The sequence below is a fragment of the Grampus griseus genome (genome assembly GCF_964374135.1).
Source record: "Grampus griseus genome assembly, chromosome: 8".
Classification (NCBI taxonomy): Eukaryota; Metazoa; Chordata; class Mammalia; order Artiodactyla; family Delphinidae; genus Grampus; species Grampus griseus.
Genome location: NC_139002.1, coordinates 44,505,144 through 44,532,687, shown reverse-complemented (window position 1 = coordinate 44,532,687; position 27,544 = coordinate 44,505,144). Strand labels below are relative to the sequence as shown.

Below are 27,544 nucleotides of genomic sequence, written 5' to 3'. Positions count from 1 at the left end.
ATACATAAAATGGAAATACAGAACTCCCTTCCCTATAATGAGGGTTTTAATCTGGAGAAACCCTTGTAGAAGAAATTGCATATGAGAAATTAAAGACCGATTACCTGAAAAAGAGCAGTGAAGCAATTTCTCAGGACTGAGAAAATAAAATGCTTAAAACTATTTTTGTACTTTACTAGAATAAAACATTAAAGTCATCACTTTAAAACCAAGAGAGGATCAAGGGAATTTTACACACATGATTTGAGCTATAATGAGTGTTTTACAATTAATTTCCTGGTTTCCTAGACTCTTTTCAGGCTCCCTTTCCTCTGGTTTTAGTCAGTCATTTTTTTTTTTTTTTGCAAATAATCTGCATAGTAAAAAGCATTTTCCTCCTGTGGCTGGTCTTCCATCCAAATGTCCTTTCTGATTTTGTGACTCAGATATTTATTGAGTGTCTACTGTGTTCTAGGAGCTTGTTATTACCAAGTGTCCAAAACAAGCAGAAACCCCCTACCCTTTAGCTTGTGTTCCAACTGGGGAGACTGACAATATATGATCAGCAAAAAAAAGTTAATACATTAACAATATAATGGAATAAAAGGTTATCTATGAAGTGGGGAAAGTAAGAGGTAGAAGAAAGGGGAAAGGGGGACAGTTTGTAGTACTAAACACGTTGGTCAAGGTAGACATTTGAGCAAGGACTTGAAGGAGGCAAGGATAACAGCAGTATGTGTATCTGGGGTGGAGCATTCCAGGCAGAGAGAACAGCTGGGCAATGACCCTAGGAGAACAAGCTTCCAGATATCTTAACAGAAGAACAAAAGGACCAATATGTTGGGGGATAGAGGGAGATGTAATAAAGAGGAAAACAGTCCAGATACATAACAAAGGTCTAGGTCATATAGAACATAAATTTGACTTTGAATGAGAGCAAACTATTGTAGGTTCTTAGACAATGGAATAACATGATCTGGCTTACTTTTTAAAAAGGTATCTCTGCCCGGGCTATTGAGAAGTGGCTGTAGGTAGAGGCAGGGGGAGAATCAGGAAGATAAATTAGGAGGTTATTTCACTAGTAAAGATGATTAACAGTTATTACCAGGACCAGGATCTTACAGTGGAGGTAATGGGAAGTGGTAGACTTCTGTATTTGAAGGAAGAGTCAGTGGAATTTCCTGACCAATTGACCAAAGGATATGAGAAAACGCAAAAGATGATTCCAAAGTTGTTGGCCTGAGCTACTGAAAGAATGGATTTGCCATCAGGTGAAATACAGAATGCTAAGGATAGAGCAGCCTTGGGGATCAAGAAGGTAAAGACCTGGATTTCAGTTTTGGAAATGTAGAATTTGATATATCTATCGCACATTAAAATAAATATGTCAAGTAGGCAGTTGAATATTCAAGTCTGGAGATTGGATGAGAAGTCTGGGCTACATATTTAAATTCAGAAATCTTCAGTGTATAACTGAGAACAAGAGACTAGGTAGGATCACTGGTGAAGCAAATGTAGATAGAAAAGAGGATGAAGACTGAGCCCTGGGACACTCCAAAACTCTATTCTTACTTTTATTTCAAACACAGAGTTAGATATAAATGTAAAAACACTAAAGGCAATAGATGCTAGATTCATCCGAGAAGGTTAATTTTTTTTGTCATTGAGGAAAACAGGAAAAGTGGATAATGATGCCATTATTATCCACTGAAACCAGAAAAACTTTTGATCAGGGAGAGTGATTAAAAAAAAGATGGCAGGAAAAGAAAAAGAATTCAATTGCAAGCATAAGAGGAATAAAACATCGGTCTTAGTAATAGATTTCAGTTTAGAATGGAAGACAAAAACAGGTGACTGTATTAAACTGTGTTTACTTTAGTGTTCACATAATATGTTCTTAATGTACTTCGGCAAACTGGAAACAACCAACATTAACAGAAAATAACAAATGTGGTTAGTTTATGCGTCCAGTTGTTAATGTACAAGCAGTGATTAATGTACTTCTTGTCATGCATGCATTGATAACAAAATAGCAAAATATATTAATCTAAAGAAAAACAGTAAAGAGTGGGCACTGTAGTTGAATTTGTCAGCACTCTAGAACCTAAAAGAAATAAATGGGAAACAACAAGACAAAAAAAAAAGAAACATGCCAGATGCCTTTTAGTATTGTTGTGGCTCATGACTATCTTTCTGGAGTTTCCAAATCACGTTAACCTTGTGTAACCCATTCATTTGGAATCAGAAAGCTAAGAAGGTAAAGTAAGTGACATTAAAAGAGATATTTATAATAGTAAGCTAGTTCAACAAATGCAAATTCATTGCCTGTTCTGTGCCATTTACTGGGCTAGACAGTCATTGACTTAGAGGATCTTACTTTCAAATGGGGAAGACTTTCAGTAGAGGTTGGAACTTTCTCCACATTTTCTCATTTATCTTTAAATCAATCAATCTCTATATTCATTTCTCATCACTATATCTTTTAAACTTAATTAACAGTAGAGTGATAATCGTTAATATAACTGAACTGTTAACAGGTACCAAACTATTTGTGTGCTATTTAATCTCTCCAATACTTCTGTGAACTAGTTACTACTGTTACCTCCATTTTTATGTAAGAGGAGCTCAGAGAAGGAAATTTATTTTTGCTTCAAGTCACACAGTGAGTCATTGGTGGAGTGTGGATTTCAACATGGATGTGTCTAATTCCAACCCTTTTGAGATTTAAACCTCTATGTTACTGGAAGATAATAAAGAAGAATTGTTCCGGACATGTCTCACACGCAGCCAAAAATTTCAGCTGTATTTTTTAATACAACGTTTGTTATAAATTTCACCTTCCTTAGATAGTATTGGTGAGTCTATGTAACGAATGTAAGGAAAATCTAGAAAGTGCTTAGGGACCTGGGGGGGATTCTATTGTTAAGCAAAGTAGTCACTTCCTTTTACAGCAGCTGGTCACTGTTATGATGCTTGGTCTTTAGAAAAGCATGGTTTCCATAAATAGGCTTTGATAGGAAAAGTGAATGTGAAATAGTGATTCACTTGCCTCAAAATAGCTTGGTTATGTTGGAAAAAATATTTTTGAATACACATTCCTTAGATATATTCGTTAGGGTTTTTCTTTCTCCTTGAAAATTCTTCTCCCTTTTACCTGGTTAACTTCTCATTTTCACATGCATTATTTCCATCTCCTCCCAGAAGGTACCACTGAACTTCCAAGACCTGGTTAATTTTCTCTCCTCAGTGTAATTAGTTTTTACTCTCAGGCTAGCACTTTATTTTCTTCCACCTTCGTTCCTTTCTTGGTCTGTTCATTCATTCATTCTTTCCCTTATTCCTCCTCTCTCTCTTATTATTTATTGGACAAACATTAAATCAGTTTCTCCTATATGCCTGGCATACTTAATTTATTGAAATTGCTCTTTATTTGTGTGTGTGTCTGCCAGCCTCTGGGATACTCGAGGGTAGGAATTGTGGCTCCATGATCACTATGTGTCCGGTGCCCAGTGCTTTGTTTGAACCAAGTTGGAGCTATTTGCTAATGAGTACTTCTATCTTGCATGCCACCAATGCACAATTCAGTTATCGTATGTATCATATGTTATACTCTTAATGCAATTATGTAAGTCAGTCTTCTTCTACTGTGGACATTTGATGGCCTGGAAATGGAAGGTCAGACACCTTCCATTTGTATCTTTATCAACAGAACCTAGCACAGTGTTGAAAACAGTGTAGAAACTTGATTAAAAAATGACTTCTGCTGAATGAATGATAGGATAACCAGCTTGTAGAGCATGTGTTCCTATTAAGATTATTATGTAACCTAGATAAGCCAAGAAATTAGAGGTTGCCATTATGAAAACCTGTTCCTTTCAAAATATTAACAGGAACTATTTATTAAAATTATAATAATAAAAACCACATATTTCTCATCTAAATTCATAACAGATTTCCCCTAAAGAATCAGAAACACATAATAAACGGAAAGGGTTTTTTTACCCTTTCCTCATCCAAATTGAATTGTAGTAATCAAATGGGCAGCACTTTTTACACACATTTGAAATGAAAAATATCATAGCAACCTGGAGATAATTAACATGTGACCAGCTTGAAAGCTGAATTTTTTTCTCTTTCTGTAATTTCCTGGAAATGTGGGGCTCCAAAACGTGATTATGAAGAAAGGCATGTGGTGTAGCAGCAAATGGGGGAATCACAGTGCCTGGGCTTGATTTTCCACTAGTTTTGTGACCTTGAGCAACTTATAGAATCCTCCTGGGTCTTAATTAATTCAGCTGTAAAATAATAAAGTCTACCTCGTAGGATTCAAAAGAATAATGCATAAGATAGTTAAAAATACTGGTGACGACACAGCACAGGGAGATCAGCTCGGTGCTTTGTGACCACCTAGAGGGGTGGGGTAGGGAGGGTGGGATGGAGATGCAAGAGGGAGGGGATGGGGGATATATGTATACGTATAGCTGATTCACTTTGTTATACAGCAGAAACTAACACACCATTGTAAACAATTATACTCCAATAAAGATGTTAAAAAAATATTGGTGATGAAAAGCACTTCTCCCCACGTTTTTATTTACTTACTTATTAAAAGGTAAAAAAAAATGTCCCAAGAAAAGCAGGACAAACTGAGGAACACAAATGAAGGAAGTATTTATAGGAAGAGAGTAACTCAAATGCTGGAGTTGTAAAACTTGTCAGTGGTTCTGCCTTCTTGGAGCTCATCCTCCACTCCCTCCCAGCTTCCCACCAACTCCCTTTTGTTTGACTCTGTTCTGTTTTTGCCCCTGAAGTGAAGATACAAAGGTTCCAACCTCCAAAGCAATTAGGTAACTTAGGGAACGAAAGGAACTTCCTAGAGAATGTTCCTATTGACGTTAAAAGGTTGATAGGCACTGCCCTCCTTCCAGTTTACAGCTTTGCACTTAAAATAAATAAGATACATTTCTTTGCGTGTGAGAAGCAGGAAATCATTCTAACTTTCTGTCATAAAGCTTCCCACTGAGTTACTTTTTGAAAGCCGCGTTGTTTTTGCTTTTTCCTTCTACTTGGGTTTGTTGGAAGGTTGCCAGAGTTGGCAAACCCACCTGAAAGGGTTTCCATGGCTGTAGCTTTGGACTGGGCAGCTAAAGATCTGCTACTTATAAGCCATCCCAAATTCTTTGAGAGAAAACAAATTAAAGATTCTTTCTAGGACAGTTTCTGCACGCATCTGGTGGGCAGCAAGATCTGCTTGGCAGAAGCTTGTAGGGAATGCTCTGAGTGCCTAGCCAAATTGTCGCCTTCCACTATTTTTTCCTCTTTCCTCTTTCAAACCAGACCACATTGCAGTTATCTTCTTCTCTTAGCGAAACAGTGACCTCCTCCTGTTAATTTAAATTTCTGATCTCTTCATTGCCCTTTATTCCCACTACATCATCACAGTCCAAACCACCAACAGATTCACATTGTGACTTGCAAAATTTCCTTACTGTGGTTTTCTCTCTTCCTTCTTTTAAAGTCCCCAATTTAGTCTTTATTTAAAAATTTTATCTTCTAGTATTCAGTATTTAAATAGCTCAAATCATATGAAGTATTTTAAATTATAAAAATTTTAAATATGCAGGGAAGTGCAGAACAAACGTAAAAATCCAGATTTAACAAATGTTGATATTTTGTCATATTTGTTTCAAATTGCATATACACACAGCTTACAGATATAATTGAAACCTCTCTTGTAAATCCTACCCGACTCCCTCCCATCTCTCTCCAGATGAAACCATCATTCTGAAATCAGTATCCTTTCTACTCATGTTTTTAAACAATATTTACACTTTGCATTTTGACTGTGTGCATAATATTTATAAAGCAGTCCATCATGATTGTATTTCCTTTCTTATTTCAATTGTTGGATATTCCTGGAGATAATAATTGCCCTGTTTAAAACTGTTCTCTAGAATGTAAACATCATAAGGGCAGAGAATTTTATGTTTTGGTCAGAGAAATATTTTCAGCACTTAGAACATTGTCGGGAACAGAGGAAGTGATAGTTATATATTTGTTGAGTGAATGACTAGATAGATAGCTGAATGAATAAATAATGTCTTTTAATTTCCCTTAGAATAAACTTTAAAATAGTTACCATGGCTTACGAAGGCCTGCAAGAGTTGGCCTTTGCTTGGCTTGCCTCCCTCCCCCATGCCCCCGTGCTCCCAGTTCCTCCTCAGTTTCTGTATTCTGTGTCCAAAACACTCTTCTCTTTTATTTGAATCTGGCCTACTTCCAACTTTACTTTAATTCTTGCATGTACACAGTTCCTTGAAGAGGCAACTTTAAACCTCATCTAAGTAGCTTCCACTGATACAGGCTCCTACACCATTCTGGTCTTCTCTGTTAACGCTCAGCATCTTATTATTACTTGTCAATATTTAGGATGATAATCACTTTGAGGGCAGGGGTCCTGTTTATCCTATTCACTGCTAACATGGATACCTGAAGATTGTTAGGGAAAGAATAACTACTTGTTGTACTTAATGAAAATAATTTGAATTAGGAATATTGTTAGGTTCTGCCCTCATCCTCCATTTAAAATATTTCTTTATTTTCTTCCTGGTTTTCATGCCTGGTTTTCTTTCTTTCTCTTCTTAATTCCTGGTTCCTGCCAATTTATGATGGCTATTAAAAATATGGCTAGCTTAAAATTTATTTTAATGGATATATTGATGAAAATACATACTCTTAATATAACTCAATATTATACGCACATATGTGTGTGTGTATGTGTGTGTGCAAAAAAGTAACTCGCAATCTCACCGCTCATAAACATTTTTTCTTAAGGTAATGTTCATTTCAGACATCTTTCTATGAATATATAAGAGTAAATGGCTAAATATAATATAGATATTAATGTCAGTTGATTGCCACTCCTAGTTTTTCTAAACAATTATTCAATTCTAAGATTTCTAACTGTGCTAACAATCTTATAGAGCTGTGCTGGGATTAAATGAATTAACATTTGTAAGATGCTTCAACGAGTTCCTGGCACACAGGAAACATGTATGTGTTAGTTGCCATTATCACAATGGGGGCACTGACCCAAAGTGACCCGAGCTGTCACGTTATAGGCTGAAGTGGGGTAACTGTAAGCCAGTTGGGTAGAAGAAAGACTTACAGTATCCTCTGAAGCCAGCCCCAAGCATCTCTGTGGCAGGCTTTGGAACAGCTGAAGCCATCAGAGCAGTCTTCTGGCTTAGCTAGCAGTGCCAAGTGCCAAGTTACTTTGAATCAGAGTCAATGAGATGGGCAGCAAACAGCTATAGGCTCTTTGGAAAAGTGCTGGAGATCTTAATGAAAGGTTAAATCTCACATACTATCAATGTGGAGACCTTTTCAGGTTTGGTACTTATTCTCCCTTCTCCCCTCCCACTTTCTTTCCCCTCCCACATATACACACACACTCACATGTATGCATGTAGCCAGAGAAAAATCATTTCATTCTTCTGTTTGAAAATCTTCACCGGCCTCACACTTGTCTATGGGATAAAGTCCAGACTCCTTAGTTCAAGGCTGTCTTCAGAGCATGGCCCTAATACTTAACTTCCATCTTCATTTGTAACACTCCCCATCATTTACTGCAGATCGACACTCATTTGCTGAGTGCCTACTCTGTGTCAAGCATTGTGTTAGATGCTAGGAATGCAAAGGTGATTGAGATATGGTTATGTCCTTGAGAAACTAAGGATTCAGTAGGGAATGCAGACAAGGATATAGGCCATTAAAATCCAGTTTGAAAATGATGTAATGAGGGAAGCAGAATTTGCTTAAGAAATACAGAATAGAGGACTTACTAGTCTAAGTACCACAAAGAAGGTATCATAGAGAAGGTGACATCTGGGCTGAGGAAGGAAGGTGAGCAGGAGTGGAGTAAGGTGAAAGTGAACAAAGTGGAGTAAGTGCATTCCAGGCAAGGAGGGTAACACCTGTACGGACATAGAGGAGTCGAATAGCATTGTGTGTGGATGAGAATTATATGCAGCCCTTGATACTCGAGTGTCAAATGAGCTTTATAAAGTGATGGTGATTGAAATTAGAAAGATCATAGGAGGGTGAGGGAGAGAGGGAATTTTGTATGCCATGTCGAAAAACTTGGACATATCCCATAGAGATATGAAAACACTGGTCAGTGTTGAGCAGTGAAATGAAAGGGACACATCTGTCTTTTGTAGCAAGATGAAAAACAAACTTGGAGGCATGTGGCATAAATTTGGGAGTAGGGAAATAAACTGGGAAATTACGGCAATAGTCAAATGTGAGATGATAACTTAGTCAAGGGAAGAGTTGTACCAATAGATGGAGAGGAAGGAGGGAGAAGAATATTTAGCAATGCAAATAGGCAGACTTGCTAAGTGACTGGATACGGGTTGCCAAGAAGAGAGAAGAGTTCGGATGACTCACTTCTTTTTGTTTGGAGAAATTAGGAGGATGATGGTGCCATTCGTAGCCTCAGCGCTGCACACTTTTCCCAGTAGGATCTTCTTACCTTTTTTTAAAATGAGCTTAAAGATTATGCCTCAAGACTAAACCTTATCTAATTTCTCCAGGATTAGGTGTGCCCTTCTCCATTTTTCCGTAATACTTTGCTCATTTCTCACCTACAGCACTTGGTCTACTGCATGGTTACTTATTTATATGCTTTTCTCCCACTAGATTATAAGTTTCTTGGAAACTCAGACTAAATTTTACATTTCCAGTTTCTATTACATTTCTGGCACAAACTAAGGCCTTAATTTGTTAAATTAATTAATTCATACTTGAAAATCTCAGACATCTCAAGCTGATCTTGTCTAAAACCAAACTATTGATCCTTATCAAAGAGTGCAAATTTTCCTCAAGGCAGAAAATTTGGTAGCCTTACTTAATATCTGTTGCAACCAATTCATCTGTATATCCTGTTGGTTCTACTCCAAAGTATATCTGAAATCTTCCAATGCCCTGTTTAGCCCAAGATACCAAGAGCTCTTGGTGCCTGCAATGGCAACCTGCAGTAACCATCCTGCCTGTCTCCCTGGTTCCACTTTCCATCCCTATCCAAATTATTCTCCCTCACAGCAACCAGAGTAATGTTTTAAAATTATACATCCAATCATGTATTCTTCTTCTTCTACAGTCCCTGCAAAGGTTTCTCATTGTACTTGGTATTAAACACTCAAATCCTGAACCTGTTCTACAAGGCTAGACAGTATATGATCTAGCCCCTGCTACCTTTCTGATCTCTTCTGACATTGCTTTTCCATTGGCTTATCCATAAACAGACTTTCACATGTGCTTTTGCCTCAGTAAGAAATGCCCTTCTCATCATGTTTTGATAGCTATTTCTGTATTTATCATTTAGGTCTCAGCTAATCTTCACTTCTTCAGAGATCTTTTATGACCACAAATTTAAATTATGTCTCCCCTAATATTTTCTTTTTTTTTTTTACTCTTGTTCTTTTACTTCATACTACTTAACACAATTTGTCCATGCCTGTCTGTATGTGTCTGAGTGTGTGTGTGTGTGTGTGTGTGTGTGAGAGAGAGAGAGAGAGAGAGAGAGAGAGAGAGAGAAAGAAATGTCTCTCTCCCAACAAGATGGTAAATGATATAAGAACCATGTCTATTTTTAACCCCAATTTCTCCAGCACCTATTATTATAGTGCAAATAGTAATAATAAAATACTTTTCTGTTGAATGAATGAAAAAGCAGACCATGTTCATTGTGATAGTTTTAAAAACATAGGACAAAAAATTACATCTGCATGTTCACGTTCAAGGTGCTTAGCCACGTGGATAGTTGAATCTGTGAAATAGTTTTTCAGTTTAATGATAATCCATATTGAAATCAGAAATTAGAAAAAAGTAAACAAATAGTATAAAGGAAAAGATCGCCAAAACTGCTCTTCATTTCCCTCACAAGAGAACCAATCATATTTTTTTCTTTCTTACATTTTTACTGTATGTGTGTGTGTGCGTGCGTGTGTGCGTGTGTGTGCTTTAGTTTATCTGTAAACTAAATTTATTAAAGACTTTGTGTTCAGCACTGACTTGGCTCTGGGGATAGCAGGATGTATGAGTATCAGAAAGCTTATCATCTGACGGTGAAAACAGGACACAAATGCTATCACAAGGTACTTGGGTGTTTTATTAAATCAGAATTTAAAAATTTTTTTTTTAAGAAAAGGAATATCTTCTGCATAAATACCAATCACTGAAAACAAGTCTTAATGTGAGCTGGCCTCAAAAGGCCCAGAGTCACAGGATTTTTAGAACCAGGTTTTTGGAATAAGCTAATACAACTACCATGGATAATCTCTTGTCCTATGAGGGGTCGATTCTAACACTGATGATGTTATAATTCTCTAACCTCTAGGAGTTTGTGCTTAATCCACCTCAACTGTAAAACCACTAGGTGACCTGACATACCACGTGGTGGGCCCTCTGCCTGGAATGTCTTTTTCTCTTATTTCCCTGGAAAACTTAGTTTCACAGGTCCCCTCCTCATACTCCATGTCCACACACCTGTGTCATTTATTGTAATCACATTTTTACTGTTTACCTCCCTCATTAACTTCTTGACGATAGAGGGCATATCTTCATTTTTACATCTTTATATCGGTGGTAGGCAAATAGGCATCTAATATGCATTTGCTAAATGTTTATTGAAGGAATTGGAAGGAAAGATGGAAGGTATCCTGTTTTCATAATGTAAAGATTAGAAATAGCTATGAAATACCATATTGAGAACACAATGACAGTAATTCCTTCACATTTTTGGAGGAAAAAACTCCTAAACCAAAACATCACACAAACAAAAACAAAAAGTAACCCCCCTCCCCAAACTCCCCCCAAACCAAGCAGAGATGAGCCTTACCCTGTGTTGACATTATTTGAAAACTCATTAGTTGGAAGTTTCTGGTTTAGATTAAGGAAAAGCAATAAGAGAAACAAAGAGTTTTAGACCAAATTCTACCTAATTCTGTGCTACCTTTTTGTCTTGGATATGTCATAGCATATTTTAGTCTCTTCCGGCTCTCTACACCTCAAATTGCAGTTAACTGGGGCCCTGCTTAGGAACTTCTGGGAATATCCTGAAGATGGACTAAAAATGCCCAGTAGAAAACCTAAGGATTCTGATCCAGTTTGGGGGTGAGGGCAGGAATGTAGGCCGATTTCTCCGAGCGATCTAAAGATTTTCATGATGAGCCCAGGTGTTGGGAAGGCATCTGTTCCTAAGGAAATTCTTTGTTGCATAAACAATTCCACCAAGATGAGAAACGCTTGGAGATGTCACCCCCCTCCTCCCACGTCTGTGTCCTTTTTGAGTTGATTTTGGGGGATGTACCTGTGCTGACATTGTGCTACATGTACCTGTAAGGTCATCCGTGGGCCAGGACCCCAGCTGGCATGCCTTGCAGGTGTACTCATCAAAGACATACTCGTTCTCTTTACAAGGTGTGCAGGTCCAACAGCAGCTGACTTCTCCCTTCCGGATCACCTAAGGCAGATATTTAAAATTTTGATTAGTTTTTCACATAGATAAAAATCCAGCAATCCTTTATTCAAATGTACTGCTTTACAAAGCAGAAGGGGGCTTTCACGTAAGTTATTTCAAATGTTTTCGGATGGGCAGTGTAAGTATTAATATTCTCGTTTTGTAATTAAAGAAACAGGGTGAGTTTAAGCAACCAGTCCCACATCATTAAATTTTTTGGTGACAGGCTCAAGAATGAAATTAAGTGCAAATCTTTGGTAACTAGCTTTAGATACCTGTATTAAGCGTCTGTGTTTGTGCTCACATGTAAATATATACACATTTCTGTATGTGTGTATGTAACTGAATTTTTCCCAGAGTTCGTGCCCTTTCTTTGCTTCAAATTAAGAACTTTTGCTCTCTGGATTTACCTTGGCTTCCCTCCACTAGTTGAATAATTGTTAGCCAAAAAACCCACATTGTATACCTGCTAAAGTTCAAAAATATATCCATATTGATAAAAAATAATTAGGAATTTATTTTGAATTAAGAGGCAGACGATGAAGTTTTTTTCTGGAGATCACCTCTTAGACTGTTTCTACTAAAAATCTGGTTCAATAATTCAGCCCATTCCTTCCTATTCTAGTAGTTTTGATTTGCTTGGGATAAAGATGGTTAAGGTCACTGAGACTATTATATACCTCTTCATGTGTTTAATTTTTTTAAGGCAATGGAAAATAATTGAACAGTTGAAAGAGTCCTTGATATTATTCTTTAGAAATGGATGTCTTTTATTTTTTTTCCACCACTGGTGCATGAATAGCCTCTGTGGAATAGAGACAGCGTTCATTAAACATTCCTATAAATAATTAAAACTCTGATTAATAACCAGACGCAGGAGTGGTTACACTTCATATCCTTGTCTTAGATGCTGACTCTATTAATGACCTTTGATAATAATGTCTAGATATCTATAGCCAAATACAGTTGTAGGCTGGCACGCCTTTCTTCTGTTTTGTACTGTCCCTTGTGCTGACTCTTGACATCGCAACAATACAAGTAGGAAATGACAAAAGGGCCTGAAACATCCTTTCCCTAAAATAACCAGATCAATTAGGTAAAATTGCTAATTAGACCTGCTTAATCTATTGAAAGCATTCTTCATAAGAATGTTGACTGTTCGCTGGTGATTTAGTGCATGCCATGTCGTGTCATCTCATTGAAACATTGGAACAGCTCTGTATAAGGTGGTTGGTTTTATTTTATTCATTTTTTTAGGGACGAAAACTAAGGCGTGGTGATTTCACACAACACGTGGGTGAATGAGGTATCAAATAATGCCTGTTGGACTTTGTGGTCATGCTTATAAATATTGAGCCTTATTGGTTTGTATAAAGATAGAGTTCGTGATATTTTGAAATATGCAGAGGAAAGAATACTGGCTTGAGAATCAAGGGGCACCAAGGTTCTAGTCTCACTCATAGCCACTAAATAATGTGCAGCCTTGAGCAGTCTCCCAGCTGATCCTGTTTCATCCAACCGAGACTAATGCTTTTAAAATAATACCTGCCTTTATAGAGTTTCCTGAGGATTAAATAGAATATCACAATGATTTGGAAACTGTAGAACACTTTAAAAATATTAACTGTTTTATTAGTAATATACATATAAGTATCCATATAGAGACATGAATTTCATTTTCAGGGTTACTTCAGCCACACTTGGTAAAACTATCATTGGACAGTTACTAGATTTTGTAATGCAAGGAGGCACATTTCAAATGCTGAAGGATTCTTTCTTAGTAGCCTGGCAAACAAAAGCAGTTGCGTTTTTCCTCTTAGAAATGTGCTAACTTTCTGTGATTCAATTTGCATTGCTTTGTAAATTTCAGTTTTTTTACCAGAGTAAGCTCATGCCCTTTTCCAAGATTAATTCCAATATTACAATCTTTTTTTGAATCAATAGTGACAACTTACTGTCTTCTTCTGATCCTTCAGAAGTGATTTGTTTTCCTTTTTTTCGTTTGTTATTTATGTTCTGTTTCACACTCATTTTGAATACAGGAGGTGGTGACAGTTCTCTTTCAGACTAATTTCCATTTTTTTCCACTGGTGGCGCACTGGTTAAGAATCCGCCTGCCAGTGCAGGGGACACGGGTTTGAGCCCTGGTCTGGGAAGATCCCACATGCCATGGAGCAGGTAAGCCCATGCGCCACAACTACTGAGCCTGTGCTCTAGAGCCCACGAGCCACAATTACTGAAGCCCACACGCCTAGAGCCTGTGCTCTGCAACAAGAGAAGCCACCACAATGTGAAGCCTGTGCACTGCAACAAAGAGCAGCCCATGTTTGCTGCAGCCAGAGAAAGCCTGCGCGCAGCAATGAAGACCCAAAGCAGCCAAAAATAAATAAATAAAAATTTTAAAAAAAGTGTAAAAAAGCACCCTGGAAGTAGTGATGCTTTCTTTAGGAATAACAGTACGTTATATATTTGAACCTTTGCTAGACTAAGTGTCCTTTCGTGGGCATTGTGTTAACAAATCTGAACAATTCTGTGATGTGTTGATATCATTAGTGAAGTTGTTCAGTGACCTTATTAAACCATATCAAGAAAATGTAGTCAGTTGTATATTTAATGGAGTGAAAATAAGATCTGGTTAGGAGAATAGAATTTGGGATTAAAAAAAGACTCTATAACTATTATAGCAAACTAGTATTGAAAATATGATAATAGGGAGTCAGATTCTTCCACTGGGTAAGTTATTCCCAGGAGAAGGGAGTAGAAAAGTATATATAAAGAAATCTCTTGAAACAGACATTCTATATACATATATATATATATATATATATTTTTTTTTTTTTTTGCGGTACGCGGGCCTCTCACTATTGTGGCCTCTCCCATCACGGAGCACAGGCTCTGGACGCGCAGGCTCAGCGGCCATGGCTCATGCGCCTAGCCGCTCCGCGGCATGTGGGATCCTCCCGGACCGGGGCACGAACCCGTGTCCCCTGCATCGGCAGGCGGACTCTCAACCACTGCGCCACCAGGGAAGCCCAACATTCAATATTTTGAAGTTATAGGTTCAAACTATATTGCTGAGAAGGGTCAAAACAGAGACAACTTCCATGTAGTAATTTATACAGACTAATCTTTCTCTGGGAAGAACTGGAAATTATGAACAATTGATATTCTAAGTGAGTCTAGAAAGAATTTCACATGAAGTGTTTAACTGCAAGATGATTGGCCAAGATGCAGACCATCACTGAATGTTAAGAGTCGGCAAGCTTTGTCTGCAGAGGACCAGGCAGTAAATATTTTAGGCTTTGTGGTTGATAGCCAGAGCTGATTGAGGCTACCTCTATAATGTTTCTTTCAAATACCTCCCCTACCCCCTTTCTGTTCTCACTGTTTCTTCCATAATTCAGGGACCTTGTCACCACTATCACAGTGTCCTTCTAACTTGTCTCTTCTTTCTTTCTTTATGTTTCATAACTCCACCCATGCATCTTCACCTATTATATGTCAGCATCTTGGTCAAAATTATTCTCAGACTCCTGGTTAATAAAAAATTAAGTTCAGCCTGTTTAGTGTGGCATCCAAAACTCTCTGCAAATGTGGCTTCAATCTATCATTGCAACTGTCTCTTTTACGATAACCATTTAGAGCAACGCCCTCTAGATTATTCACTGTTATTCCAGAACAGTCTGACTACTTCTGTACCTTTCCTGTTATTATTCCCTCTACATAAACTATCATTTCCCTACATCGCTCTCTGAAGTCATATCCATTTTTCATGGTTCAGTGTCTGACATTTTATTCAGAAGAAATCTGTCCCTTTTTTAAAAAAAAAATTTTTATCGCACCTTTACCGCACCATGTACACAGCACTGTACTATTTGACATATAGTAACTCATTTTTAAAAATATGTATTTATTTATTTGGTTGTGCTGGGTCTTAGTTGTGGCAGGCAGGCTCCTTAGTTGTGACTCCTGGGATCCTTAGTTGTGGCATGCAGATTCCTTAGATGTGGCATGCAAACACTTAGTTGCGGCATGCATGTGAGATCTAGTTCCCTGACTAGGGATCAAACTCAGGGCCCCTGTATTGAGAGTGTGGCATCTTATTAACCACTGCACCACCAGGGAAGTCCCTGTCCCTTTCTTTTGTATGAAATTATTTAGCTCCCTTTTTTTTCTTTCTTAATGAAGTCATCACATTTTACATGACATTACTTATCTGTGCCCATGATATTTTTCCTCATCTACGCTATAAATCTTCTAAGAGTAAATGTGTCTGACTTATTTTTGTAAACTAAGTAACAAATAGTTTTGTAACGTAAACAGATAGTTTTGTAATGTAAACTATTACATTAGTAGGAGTTGGGTAAATATTTAAGTTAATTAGAAATTGATGTAGTTTCCAGCTGTGAACTATTTATTCCCAGGAAGCATGTCTTTAAAGGCTTACATGAGTAGAAAGGGTGTGGGCATGACTCTTCCATTGGTTCAGCCAGTCCAACTACTAAGATTATTGTGGGGTTTACTAGATATCATAAGGAATTAATGGGAAAAGAATTAAAAAAAAATTTCTTCTAAAAATTAGAAGCTTACAGTGGAAAAGGCAAAACAAATATCTAAACTTGTTAAAGTCAATGCTAATGAATACTTTTGAATTTACAACAAAAATTAAAGAAACACAGACTCCATTTTACCTTTATCTGGCCTTTCTCACATGGTTCACTGCACACGGATCTGATGATGTGGCTTTTCTTGGACCATACTTCATCATCATCCATTTTTAATTCTCCGTTGTCCCAGCTTCCAACATTGATATAATCAAAATAATCTTTTCCCATTTCCTTGAAATTCATTATTTCATACCTTAGGAACAAGAATATAATAATTATTCAGCTAAAAATATAAATATTCAGCTATGAAGAAGCAATAGATTTCTGTCCTCCAAAATGTACCTATTGTCATAATGGTGACACTGGAATTTTCCATGACAGTACACTTTAGAATAACAAAAAGTCTGTCTGTTTCACTTTCTCTTCAGAGACCTTTTTTTTAAAAAAACTTTCAAGCTTATACCTGAAATAGAAAATAATCCCATGTGAGAAGGTGACTTGACCTCAGCATGATGAAAGGAATAACTTCAAGAAGTTTAAACAAGTACTACTTTTAGGCTTCTTAAAAAGATAACAAGGTTTTCATCTCCACTCCTTTGCTAATAACCAAGGGAGAATTTTGGTAAATCTTTAATCTTGTCTTCAGCTTTAGGGAATGAGGAGGTAATTTGGATACGACCTGATTTTACCTTTCTCATTTTACCCTTTATCAATGGCTAAACTCATTGTATAAAGATACTTTCAGGAATGATGTTTAAAATAATTCGGAAAATCGATAGCTTCTAAAGCACCTCATGCAATGTAAAAATGCTGGAAGATACTAGAACCTCGTGAATTCTCAGACTTTATATGGGGATAGAGATGTAAAGAGGGAAAGTTAATGTGATTATTTATAAGATTTTACACACACACACACACACACACACACACACACATTTCCAGAGAAGCTTTCTGAAATAATTTTCCAATCTGAGGACACTGGATGAGCAATACCACCACTGTCAGTTCCTGTAGACACATCTGTAGGTATGTCTTAGGTGTACAGTGTCTTCACATAGTACCCTGAGCTTTTATTTTCCAGGACTTTTAGGATTGGTAGACAGGTTCTTCTAAATGCTTCCTTCAACCTCCATGCTTAGCATATTGAGCTATCTGAAAATTGATACGTATGGAAAACTTTCTAGCTTTTGGGTTCAAGTGACCAGATTACCAATGCTCATACAGAAATGCTAAGAACAAAGCTGACATCAATCTGTTTGGACCTATGTTGAAAATGATACTATTCTGTTTTCACTCCCAATCACATTTTTTACTGTAGTGTTTTTTTCAGAATGTTAACTTATTCTTAAGTTTGATTAGCTGTTCAGTGTTATCCTACAGTGTTTTATTTGCAGTCAGTAACAATTTTGAGCAACTGTCTAATTTCCACCTCTAAAAGTACCAATCTGTAGGATACAGAGCTGAGTCTTACACATTTCCACTCTGTCACAGTTATGCAGTGGCTACTAAGCATGCAGTGAGTTGAGATATTCGAACACAGAGCACTGAGGTAAAAAGAACTCATACATTATGGCATTGGCTGCTTCGAATTGGCTACATGGGCCTCTAAGGCTTCAAAAGGTGACTGACTGCCTGTGAGCAAATGACCTTTGAACGTTCTAGGCTGGGAGAAAGAAAGAAATGTTAGTGTCAGGAAGATTTTTTTTCTTTGCTGCTACTGATTTGAAGAGATACGAAGAGAGTTTCATTGCTCACCCCCAAATGAGCCATCAACCCATTTCTATCAGTTGTTAACTTAACTTTGACGAGGTCTAGTCCAAACTGTCAATTGTACAGATAATGGACCTGAAACTTGGTGAGGTAATGAGTGATACCAGATTGGAGAGAATGCAAGTCTATACTCACTCTTAATACTTCAAGTCTGCTGTTGGTTCTTTTCCGTTAGACTACTCCAAATAAACTCAATAGAGCTAAAAGATCAACTTCCATTGCTTAACTGTTGTAGAAATCTGTTTTATATTGGAGAAATGGTAAAAAGTCAAGGGATCCAATTTTTGAAAAATAAACATGATAACTCTATAGAATGGAAAATGTCATATTTGACAGGGAAGTGATTTTGAGAAAAGTTAAACCTTAATTTTGGTTCAAACCAATCAACCTACTTTAAATTTATTACAGATACTGAATCCTCCCTTTGGAATTAGCCCTTAGATTTGTGGTAATTACTTCTTACTTACCAGACAACCACAGAGATATTATCACTAGTGGTTGTAGCTGTGAAAATACAACATGATTGTAAAAATCTTTGGTAGCAGTACATGAAAAAAAGAAATAGCTAAGAATAATTCTCTGTAAAAGAAGACCCCTCCTCCCTTCTCTTGTCAATTAATATGAATTCTTTTGGTTTTCAGTGATAGGATATAGATTTTATTCTTCATCAAAAGTGAGAGTGAGTGTTTGAAAAATACTCTTACTTAAATTTTAGATAAGAATTAAAGTACATAATGGCTTTCTGCCATTGTAACCCATTGTTTAATTCTCTCTCATTCTCACTCTTGTTGTCTCGCCCTCTCTCACTGGGCCCCCTGGTTTCTCCATCTCTGCTCCTGAACCTTCTGTCTCATCACTGAGTGTGGGTTTGTGTAATCTGTCTTCTTTAATACTTCTTCCTTCTTTCCCCTTTCTCTCTGGTTCCCCACGTCTGTCTCTTCCTTAACTGGCCACAGTTTAGAGTTGAAATACACTAAAAATTTGTCCGAATGAATTTCCTAAAGTGTTCAAAAAAAAACCAAACAAAGAAACAGATAAAATGTATTGCAACCAAAAAGAAAAAAGTTCAGTTAAAAGCACAAAATAATGATTAGTGATGTTGAGCATTCTTTCATGTGTTTGTTGGCTATCTGTATATCTTCTTTGGAGAAATGTCTATTTAGGTGACCACCTAGAGGGGTGGGATAGAGAGGGTGGGAGGGAGACGCAAGAGGGAGGAGAAATGGGGATATATGTATATGTATAGCTGATTCACTTTGTTATAAAGCAGAAACTAACACACCATTGTAAAGCAATTATACTCCAGTAAAGATGTTTAAAAAAAAAAAGCACAAAATAGAAACTGGAGGAAGGCAGGGTTCAGTTGAACAGAAATAAAGAACTTTCTAAGTGGTTATAACTCTGAAAATTAGAGCAGGCTTCTTCAGAAGATAGTGAGGTTCTCTTTACCCAAGGGGCTGAGGCAAGGTTGTTGTCAGGGAAACTGAAACATCATTCGGGGGAAGGGACTATGGAGAATACTAGATTTATATGACCCTTAAGGTCCTCTCAGTCTACAGTTCTGAGGCTAAGGTGCTTTTTTAAGTCCTTCTGTGGACAGAGCCACATATTAAGAATCTGTGTGCAAACCAGGTCAGTATCTGCAAATTTCTAGTGTTCCAGCCTTATTTTCTACTTGTCATATCTGTTTTTGTCCATCTTTTCTTCTTTTCCTGCCTTATTTTGTATTAACCAATTTTTCTAAAGCGTTTTTCTCTTGGTTTTTTAGTTATTTCTCTTGTATTAAAATTTTAACTGCCCAAGGGATTTAATAGGCATTCTTAATTTAACTTATTCTACTTAAAGTAATGTTGTGTCACTTAATGTAAAATATAAGAAACTTGCCCCTGTACACTTTTATACCCCATTCCTTTATGCCACATTGTCAAATGTTTTACATCCCCATACTTATAAACCCCACAATATAATGTTAACATTTTTGCCTTAAATAATCAGTTGTACTTAGGCTGACGTTGACTCTCCATGTTTCCTCTGCCCATTTATGGTCAGTCCTAGGCAACAGCTAGGCTTGTTAAACCTTAGTCGTCAGTGGACTCTCTGTATATCTATTGGGGGTCAGAAAACTTTTGCTATAAAGGGACAGACGGTAAATATTTTAGGCCTCTGTTGAAACTACTCAACACTGTTAGTGTAGCATGAAATAGCTACAGATAGTCTCTAAATAAATGAGAGAGACTGTGTTCCAGTAAAACCTTATTTACCAAAACAGATAGCAGACCCGATTTGGCCTGTAGACCATAGCTTGCCAACCTGTGGTCTGTCCCCTTGATGGCAAACAGTAAAGGTCCATATTTCTTATCTATAACTCCTGAACTCCTTAGAGCTCTGAAAACCATAAGTTTTTTCATAACTCACTTGGCAGCAAAACATGACCCATTCTCAACTCATCTAGTGACAGAACTTGATCTACACTGTCATGAGACTATTTATACTTTATTTATCACACTTCCTATGAATATTCACATGTTTTGCTGTAGAAATATTAATGCGTTGTTTAAAAAGTGTGCTCCACGGTATGCAGGAGGCATTATATGACTTCTGTAAAATCAAAAATTCAGAATTGCAGCTCTATTTACAATAGCCAGGACACGGAAGCCACCTAAGTGTCCATCGACAGGTGAATGGATAAAGAAGATGTGGCACATACATACAATGGAATATTACTCGCCATAAAAAGAAATGAAATTGAGTTATTTGTAGTGAGGTGGATGGACCTAGAGTCTGTCATACACAGTGAAGTAAGTCAGAAAGAGAAAAACAAATACCGTATGCTAACACTATATATATATGGAATCTAAAAAAAAAAAAAATGGTTCTGAAGAACCTAGGGGCAGGACAGGAATAAAGATGCAGACGTAGAGAATGGACTTGAGGACACGGGGAGGGGGAAGGGTAAGCTGGGACGAAGTGAGAGAGTGGCATGGACATATATACACTACCAAATGTAAAATAGATAGCTAGTGGGAAGCAGCCGCATAGCACAGGGAGATCAGCTTGGTGCTTTGTGACTATCTAGGGGGGTGGGATAGGGAAGGTGGGAGGGAGACGCAAGAGGGAGGGGATATCGATATATATGTATGCATATAGCTGATTCACTTTGTTATAAAGCAGAAACTAACACACCATTGTAAAGCAATTATACTCCAATAAAGATGTTAAAAAACAAAAAGCTCATTACAGTAAAAAAAAAAAAAAAAAAAAAAAAATTCAGAATTCTGTAATACACTTGACCCAAGGGTTTCGTTAAAGATGTATGTACTGATAGTAGTCTGATTACGTGAGGCTTAAAAACAGTGATTAAATTTGACTCTCTCTAACTATCCATAGGTATGTGTGCCAGAGTGAGTTGTCACCTCTCCCAGCTTCCTCTCTTTAGGATCTTCCTCTTGTGACTCTGGCATTTTAGGGGAACCCCTAATCACCCTAGTCTCCTCTGGTTCATTGCCCAGGTTGGAATGTCTTTGATCCAGCTGAGCTGCAACTTCTACTCCAGAGAAATAACAACATAGTGCCTACAAATACATTTCTAGGAGAATAGTGCTGTTTTGATTTTGATACTGTAATTGGCAGGCTGTTGTACAGGGTCAGGAATTGAAGCCCACAAGATTGAGTTAGAATCTTGACTCTTTCATGTATTAGACTGTCTTTGGGCATGTCATTTAATCTTTGTAATCCTCAGTTGTGAGCCTTCGGCTAGAAAAGAACATGATAATATTACTTACCTCATAGGATTAAAATATAGAGGATTTAGCTAAGTACTTGGCTAAGAAAACACATGGCAAATATTAGTTATAATTATTTTGTACCTATAACTGGATTAATTGGGAAACCAGAAAAGTTGCAAAGCACCTTTTCCTGAGTTTGGCTTATGCCCTCAGAGGCAGATTCTGATCATTTATTAGTGGGCTAATGTAATACCCAACCTTAGTTATGCATGAAAAGTCTCTAAAGTCTCCATGAGTTTCCAGAAATTGTTTGCAGAATTTTATGGATATTGTCCTTGAGGGAGTATCTATAAATTTCATTTAACTTAAAGAGATTCATGTTCCCCCAATGGTTGAGAACCAGTGTCCTAAATGTACCCCATTCCAGCATATTTGGAGGATTGTGAATGAGATAGTGACGTTCTGATCTATTAAGGTTTCCCTTAATAGAGGAATAGAGCTGAGCCATTTCTTCACTGTCTGGTTTGTGGAACTGGCTTGGGTACATGACATGAAAACTGTTTGAACCGAGTCTACAACAGAGTAGAGTCAACAGAGTCTATGAACAAATCCCAAGGTGATGTCAGTGATCTAGGGGTGCACACAGGAAGAATAAATCCATGTGAAGATATCAGAGCCTAGGCTTTGACCTGAGCCTAAAGACTGAGCTCATTCATTGACCTGCCCTAAGAAGCCTTACAACACATGTGAAGTGCCCTATGGCCCTGGGAAAATGCTTGCATTCCTGCCCCCACTCCCATGAATGTACTGAATAGCCAAAAAGTAGAAAACAATATTTGAAACATCTTATCTTGACAAACGGCTTGCTTGGAGCAATACTCTTCAACTCTCTAAAATAGAGAAAATATCCACCTTTCCTCTTGGCTGCATGACTTGGAACTGCTGTCACTTAAAAAGTTTGGCTCGTGAGACAGTAACAGCTGCATCAGGGACAAGCTCCAGTTCACATCAGGAATATGGAAACAAGCTAGACCAAGGTGGCTGGTACAATGTGTGGGCACATGGTATGTGAGTCATGGGAGGGACTCATGGGACCTTCTCTTGGCAGGATCAGCTGCAAAAAGAGTGTAAACACACCCTCTCCAAGCTCACCTGTCAAGCAAAAGCTGTTGCTGGAAAAATACCAGGGATTTTACAGCAGGCAACCAAAGGACCCTGATTGTCCTAATGCAGGGCGGATTAAAGACCCAGCCCTGCTACAAGTCAGAATATCATTTCAATGACATTATCCCTCATGGATTAAAAGTCTCATGTGAAGAGTCACTTAAGAATTTAGAGTCTGGACTTTGGTGTTGAACACGTCACAGCTGTTGCCAAAGATGCAGTGACTTCCTCAGTCAAGATCCTTCCTCTCCAAAGCATCTGTCTCCTTGGCCATCAAATGGGGACCAGGGAAGCGCCTGCCTCAAGGATTTGTTGTGAGGATGATATGAGTTGATACTTTTAGACTAGCTGGAATAGGGTCTATCACATAAGCAGTGTCAGACAAACATTAGCTCTTATTATTCGAAAGGACTGTGATAGGAAACACGTGCCGATAAACACACAAAGAAGGCAAAAAAAAAAAAAAAAGAATTTAGAGTCTGAGATAGATGTGAATACTGGTAAGTTCTAGGTACTTAATGACTTCCCTGGAGGCTGACCTATAATTATGAGTAAGTTCATGTTTCTCAGGTTCCTCTCTATAAATAATGAAAGGTAAAATTTCAGAGAGAAAGGCAATTTAGTCCTCAAGAAGGGAGAAAGTGTTCCAGCTGGAGGATACTAAAATAAACTGACTTGTAACTTACTGTAGGTACAGCAAACAATATAATAACACCTCAGCCCTATTTCTGGATTACCAGAAATGGAATTGTTCCTGTTTCAGAATAGTTCTGTGGCCTAAGAAGAGATCAGAATGCATGGAATAACATAGCAAACATGTACAGGGAAACCATAGAGCCGGCTTTTAATTATCTATGATAATGTGAGGCTCCTGCCTCTAAGTTTGAGTCTCTGAAATGTGGTGATGATTCCAAGAGCACGTTTTAGACATCCGCATTAATATTTTTTCCTGGCCACAGGAAATGGGGCTTCCCCTCTCTGTCTTTACTCACTTTGTGATATCAGAACTAGCCAGACATGGCCAGGAAGCCTAGATAACCACAAGGGAGAGAAACAGGCTTCTGAGGATCAAGAGATACCTCGACCAGGCTCTATTGTCTAGGGGTGAATTGTAACAATACCTTCCTGGAGAGTCTCCATTCTCATCAAATAGGATCATGTCTCCAGAAACCCCAGTAAAATTGGTTTTCATCAGGGAGTCCAAAAGTTTCCGTCCATCGATTGGCTTCATGGCATCACAGAGGCCCGCATATCCTGGACAGAGGGACATCTGCATGTTGTGGAGCCCATAGGCCATGGAATAGATCGCATTGATCACAAATCCCATTTTGGAGTCTTGAACATGATGTGTTCTCAGAGTCAGAGAACCTGTTGGAAAACAAATTAGGGATTAACTTTGAAATTTATTTCTACTATAGCTATCTCTATGGATTCTGAATAATTTGAGAGTGCACTGGAACAATTTATCAGAGTTAAAACCAGAGGAAATACTAAGAACAGGTGCCAAAATAGTATGCCTAATAATTGTCTTCTATACCCAATTTTTTTCCCCAAGACCTGAAAGACAGAGCTGAATCCTCACCAGTACCAAGATTCACTTCCTCTATTACCACACTCTAGGGATAAATGCAGGATAGCACTCCATTTCTGTACCACAAGATTTATCTTAAGGACAGATTAATCTCCCAAGTATTCAGCTGTGATACTATACCTCCTTGGTTTAGATATCCTCCAAAAATCTCCAGTTTCCAAATTATTAAGTCTTAGTTGAGCAAAGTAGATCCCCTACCATCTTGCCTCAACTTACCTATTGGGATTTATCACCCATCATTTCCTACCTCAAAGCATATGTGCCCTATAAACTGACCTATTTGGAAATTCTGAAATATAATATTTAAGCCCTATTCATTCATTCATTAATTAAATAAAATTTATTGGAGTCTGAGTATACATAAAGCTCTGTGTATGATGATCTAGGGAAAATACAAACGTGAACTGGACATGGATTCTGCACTTAAGAGGAAACATGTTCAGTAATAGAGAGAAATTATGTAGCTACATTAAAGGTAGAAGGTGATAAATCTGTAATAGATGTGGAGTTAAAATCTATAGAGGCCCAAAGAGGGAGTGATCCCTATCAGTGGAGGCCCAGAGAGGAAGCCATCTCTTCCAGTGAAGGGCTCTTGGGAATGTTTCATTAAAGAACTAACATTTGGTATGAGTTACTGATTAAACAAATATGGGATGAGTGCCTGTTAGTTCTGACTGCTCAGAACTTGCTGGAAGTGTGGAACATAATGTAGAATAAGATAGACATGATTATTGCTCTTGTTTACTTAGAGTCTAGAGGGCAGAAGGGCATTTAAGCAGGCTAAGTGCTAGGGCAGGACTGAATAGGGAGGGGCACTAGACCAAGAAACTCACTGAAGCTGAGCATTTTGGTTGAGTATCAGCTGGATGAAGAGTGGAGGAAAGCATGTTTGAAGGTTCATAGATGAGGTAGAGCAAACTATGTTTGGGAAACTTTAAGAAGGTTGGAATGTTTGCAAGATGGGATAGGAGGCAGGAGAATGGGGAGAACTGAAGTAGTAGAGGAAGGCAGGATTGCATTGGCCAGATTAAGATCACTGTACTTTATCATAAGCACTGGGATCCTTTGTAGTGCTTAAAATAGGAAGGAACATGATCAGATTTCTGTTTTAGAAAGATCAATCTGGGTACACTGGAGAAAGATTTAAAGGGCTATAGGAGCAGAATTATGAAGACCCATCAAGTGGTAATGCAATGATCCCAGCGATAGGTGAAAATGGCTTTGCTGAGGGTAGAGGCCAAGATTATGGACAGAAGTGTTTAGGAGGTGGAATCTACTGCCAGGCCTGGTGATTGAGGAATGGAGAGGACTGAAACATACAGGAAGAGCATGGGTATAAGGTAAAGGTAACAGCTGAGCTAAGGAAAGAGCATGCCATTTGGGGAGAAGTTTTTTAAAGAGAGAGAAATAGGAACTCTTCAAAGATGACATGATTTTTATGAGTTTCAAACTGTAGAGGCATAGAGGCTCCTGGGGAAACCAGCATAGGTATAACATGGGAAATTTTGTTTCCATCTCAGGACTAGACACTGGCCCTAGGCCACTTTCCAACCAAATCTTACAATTTCCTTTTCTACACAGACTCTAGTCACACTTCCACATTTCACCTCATACCACTAGAAACTCCATTCTTCCGGGTGTTAAGTCAAATACTTGGGAGTCACTTTTGACTTTTTTCTTTCCTTCCTTCCCTGTTTACTCTTATTTGGTCTGTCTTCAGAATATCCAGAATTAAACTGTTTCACACAAATCTACTTCTACTAGGTTTAAGATATATCATCTGTCTGGATTACAGTGATAGTCTTTTAACTGGACTCTTTCTTTCTGCCTTAAACTATTCTCCACCCACTCCAGCCAATTTTTAATTCAATAGCCATAAAAATTCTCTTAAAAAAAGAGTTAGATTATGATACTCCTCTGATCAAACTTTCTAGTGGCTCCATTGTTACCGAAAGTAAAACCCAAATTCCCTGCCATGTAGTCAAGGGATACACAAAATTAAAAGATGTAAAATGTGACATCAGAAACATAAAGTGGTTGGGGGGTAGTGGTAGTAAAAGCATAAGGTTGTTAGAATGCATTCAAACTTATGAGATCACCAACTTAAAATAGTCATCTATAAATATAGGTTGTTATATATGAACCTCATGGTAACCACAAACCAAAAACCTATAATAGATACACACCAAAAAAGAGAAAGGAATCCAAGCATAACACTAACAACAGTCATAAAATTATAAGACAAGAGAGAAAAAAAGTAAAAAGGAACAAAAAAGAACTACAAAACAACTCCAAGACAAAGAACAAAAAGGCAATAAGTGAATACCTATCAATTACTTTAAATGTAAATGGACTAAATGCTCCAGTCAGAAGACATAGAGTGACTGAATGGACAGAAATACAAGACCTATCTATACACTGCCTATAAGAGACTCACTTTAGAGCTAAAGACACACATGGAGTGAAAGTGAGGGGATGGAAAAAGATATTCCATGAAAATGAAAACAAAAAGAAAGCTGGGGTAGCAATACTTATATCAGACAAAATGGACTTTAAAACAAAGTCTGTAAAAAGAGACAAAGAAGGACATTACCTAATGATAAAGGGATCAGTCCAAGAGGAAGATATAACAATTGTAAATATATATGCACACAAAGTAGGAGGACCTAAATATATGAAGCAAGTACTACCAAACATAAAAGGAGAAATTGACAGTAATACAATAAATAGTAGAAGAGGGCTTTAACACTTAAATCAATGGACAGATCACCCAGACAGAAAATCTATAAGGAATTACTGGCCTTAGATGACATATTAGACCAGACGGATTTAATAGATAGATATATATGGAATATTCCACCCAAAAGCAACAGAATATGCATTCTTTTCAAGTGCACATAGAACATTCTCCAGGATAGAACACAGGCTAGGCCATAAAACAAGCCATAATAAATTTAATATTTATTAAATAAATAAAATTCTGACTATATCAGTATGAGACCAGAAACTGACTACAAGAAAAAAACTGCAAAAAATACACTTGGAGACTAAAGATTATGATACTAAACAACCAATGGGTCACTGAAGAAGTCAAAAAAATACCTGGAAATAAGTGAAAATGTTAACACAATGATCCAAAATCTAAGGAACACAGCGAAAGCAGTTCTAAGAAGAAACTTTATAG

At 37.6% G+C, this 27,544-nt stretch overlaps 1 protein-coding gene and 1 long non-coding RNA gene across 3 annotated transcripts in view; one reads left to right on the top strand and one right to left on the bottom strand.

Annotated features, from left to right (window-relative positions):
- Positions 1-27,544, bottom strand: part of GRM5 (glutamate metabotropic receptor 5) — a gene marked incomplete at both ends in the record, with an annotated part of 539,059 nt that overhangs the window by 67,201 nt on the left and 444,314 nt on the right. For both annotated transcript variants that reach the window (XM_082659930.1, XM_082659929.1), the window contains 3 exons: positions 11,380-11,506; positions 16,195-16,363; positions 23,891-24,137. In XM_082659930.1, the coding sequence (XP_082516056.1) occupies positions 11,380-11,506; positions 16,195-16,363; positions 23,891-24,137 (543 nt within the window). The remainder of the gene's footprint in view (positions 1-11,379; positions 11,507-16,194; positions 16,364-23,890; positions 24,138-27,544) is intronic.
- The window catches only part of LOC309826002, a 115,165-nt gene that overhangs the window by 66,935 nt on the left and 20,686 nt on the right, over positions 1-27,544 (top strand). The window lies entirely within an intron of this gene.